This window comes from Propithecus coquereli, unplaced genomic scaffold (assembly GCF_000956105.1).
Source record: "Propithecus coquereli isolate 6110/MARCELLA unplaced genomic scaffold, Pcoq_1.0 Scaffold42, whole genome shotgun sequence".
Lineage (NCBI taxonomy): Eukaryota > Metazoa > Chordata > Mammalia > Primates > Indriidae > Propithecus > Propithecus coquereli.
The window spans coordinates 3,790,315-3,791,876 of NW_012149952.1; the positions used below are offsets into that span (position 1 = coordinate 3,790,315).

The window sequence follows — 1,562 nt, forward strand, 5'->3', positions numbered from 1 at the left end:
ATTTTTTCTATTTTTATTAGAGACGGGGTCTCACTCTTGCTCAGGCTGGTCTCGAACTCCTGAACTCAAGTAATCCTCCCACCATGGCCCCCCAGAGTGCTAGGATTACAAGTGTGGCCTGGCCTTTCAGCATTTTTTGTTGTATTATTTATCTCTGTGTTTGTTTAGCTGTCTCCTCCTCTGGCAGGGCAGGGACTATGTCTGTCTTACTCACTGCTGTATTTGCACATTAACTTAGAGGGGTGTCTGGCTTAGTAGATACTCAATAAATATTTGTTCAATGAATTGTTCTTTGCAGTATGGATTGAAGCCTGTATCGATTTGAGGCTGTGATGCTTCAATAGAAAACCAAAATGATTTCCCTGTTGATTTGTTCTTCTGTGATCCGTCAGGCATCACTGTTCTGCATCATCAGGTTAACAATGTGTGCCTTACAGGCTGCGGGCCTCCCGGGTGCTTCTTGTCGGCATGAAAGGACTTGGGGCTGAAATTGCCAAGAATCTCATCCTGGCAGGAGTGAAAGGACTGACCATGCTGGATCACGAACAGGTGCGATGTTATCACCTCATCTCTCCCCTGCCCCAGCTGCCCTCTTCAGTATGAACACTGGCAGACTGTGTGAGTGCCTACTTGTGCCATCAGGGCTGTGAAAGGAGGGCTAGCATGAATGGAGCTATAGCCTTTGGAGATTGAAGGTGCTGGTGCTGGTTTTGAATTCCAGCTCCACTGCATCTAGCTGGATGACCAGTGGAGACTCACATCACCTCATTGAGCTTGGCTGTCTGTAAAACGGAGTTAATAACATCTCCCTTGGTGGGTACTTGTGAGGAGTAGAGAAGTGGTTTTCCATTTGTGTCTAAAAATTACCTGATTAACTAATTGAAGATGCAGAGTTGCCCGGGGGGCTTTGTTAGGGTGTAGCCTTCATCCCCAGTGATTCTGATTTAGGTCTGAGGTGAGGCTCAGGAATGTGTACATTGAAAAGATGTGTATGGTCCACAGACATTATTTTGAAAAACGGTTTAGAGAGAATGTGTGTGGACTGCATAGCATCGTGCTTGTACATAACAAGCATCTAATAATACTAATTATCTGACATAGTGCTATTTGATTAATAATATAATAGAAGCATCCAATTCCAACATAGCTTTCTTTGACTGCCTCATGGTCAAGGTGAAAATAAGTGCTTTTGCTACATCCTTATGCCTCAGTGACATTTTAGTTTTCTTTTATAAAAAATTTCAAGTGTATATAAAATTAGAGAGAATAATATTAATACTTGATACCCATCTACCTGGCTTTTCCAGATACTGATATTTTGTTGAATTTTTTAATCTCCTTCCATATTTTTTTTTTTGGACATTTTAAAGCAAATTCCAGAAATCGTGGATTTTCCAGAGTAAAATACTTCAAAGATTGTGATGTCACATTATATTATTTGTATCTTTCCTTTTAGGCAGTGAACAAGGTTCCTGTCATGAGACTAACTAACTAGCACATGGTATAAAGTATAGGCTCTGTGGATAAAGGTGAATGTTAATGAAAGTTTTTTTTTTTTTTTT

General features: G+C 40.7%; 1 protein-coding gene across 1 annotated transcript in view; it reads left to right on the forward strand.

The window, feature by feature from the left end:
- Positions 1-1,562, forward strand: part of SAE1 (SUMO1 activating enzyme subunit 1) — a 100,730-nt gene that overhangs the window by 34,700 nt on the left and 64,468 nt on the right. The window contains exon 2 of the mRNA XM_012653252.1: positions 438-549. Coding sequence (XP_012508706.1) covers positions 438-549 — 112 coding nt within the window. The remainder of the gene's footprint in view (positions 1-437; positions 550-1,562) is intronic.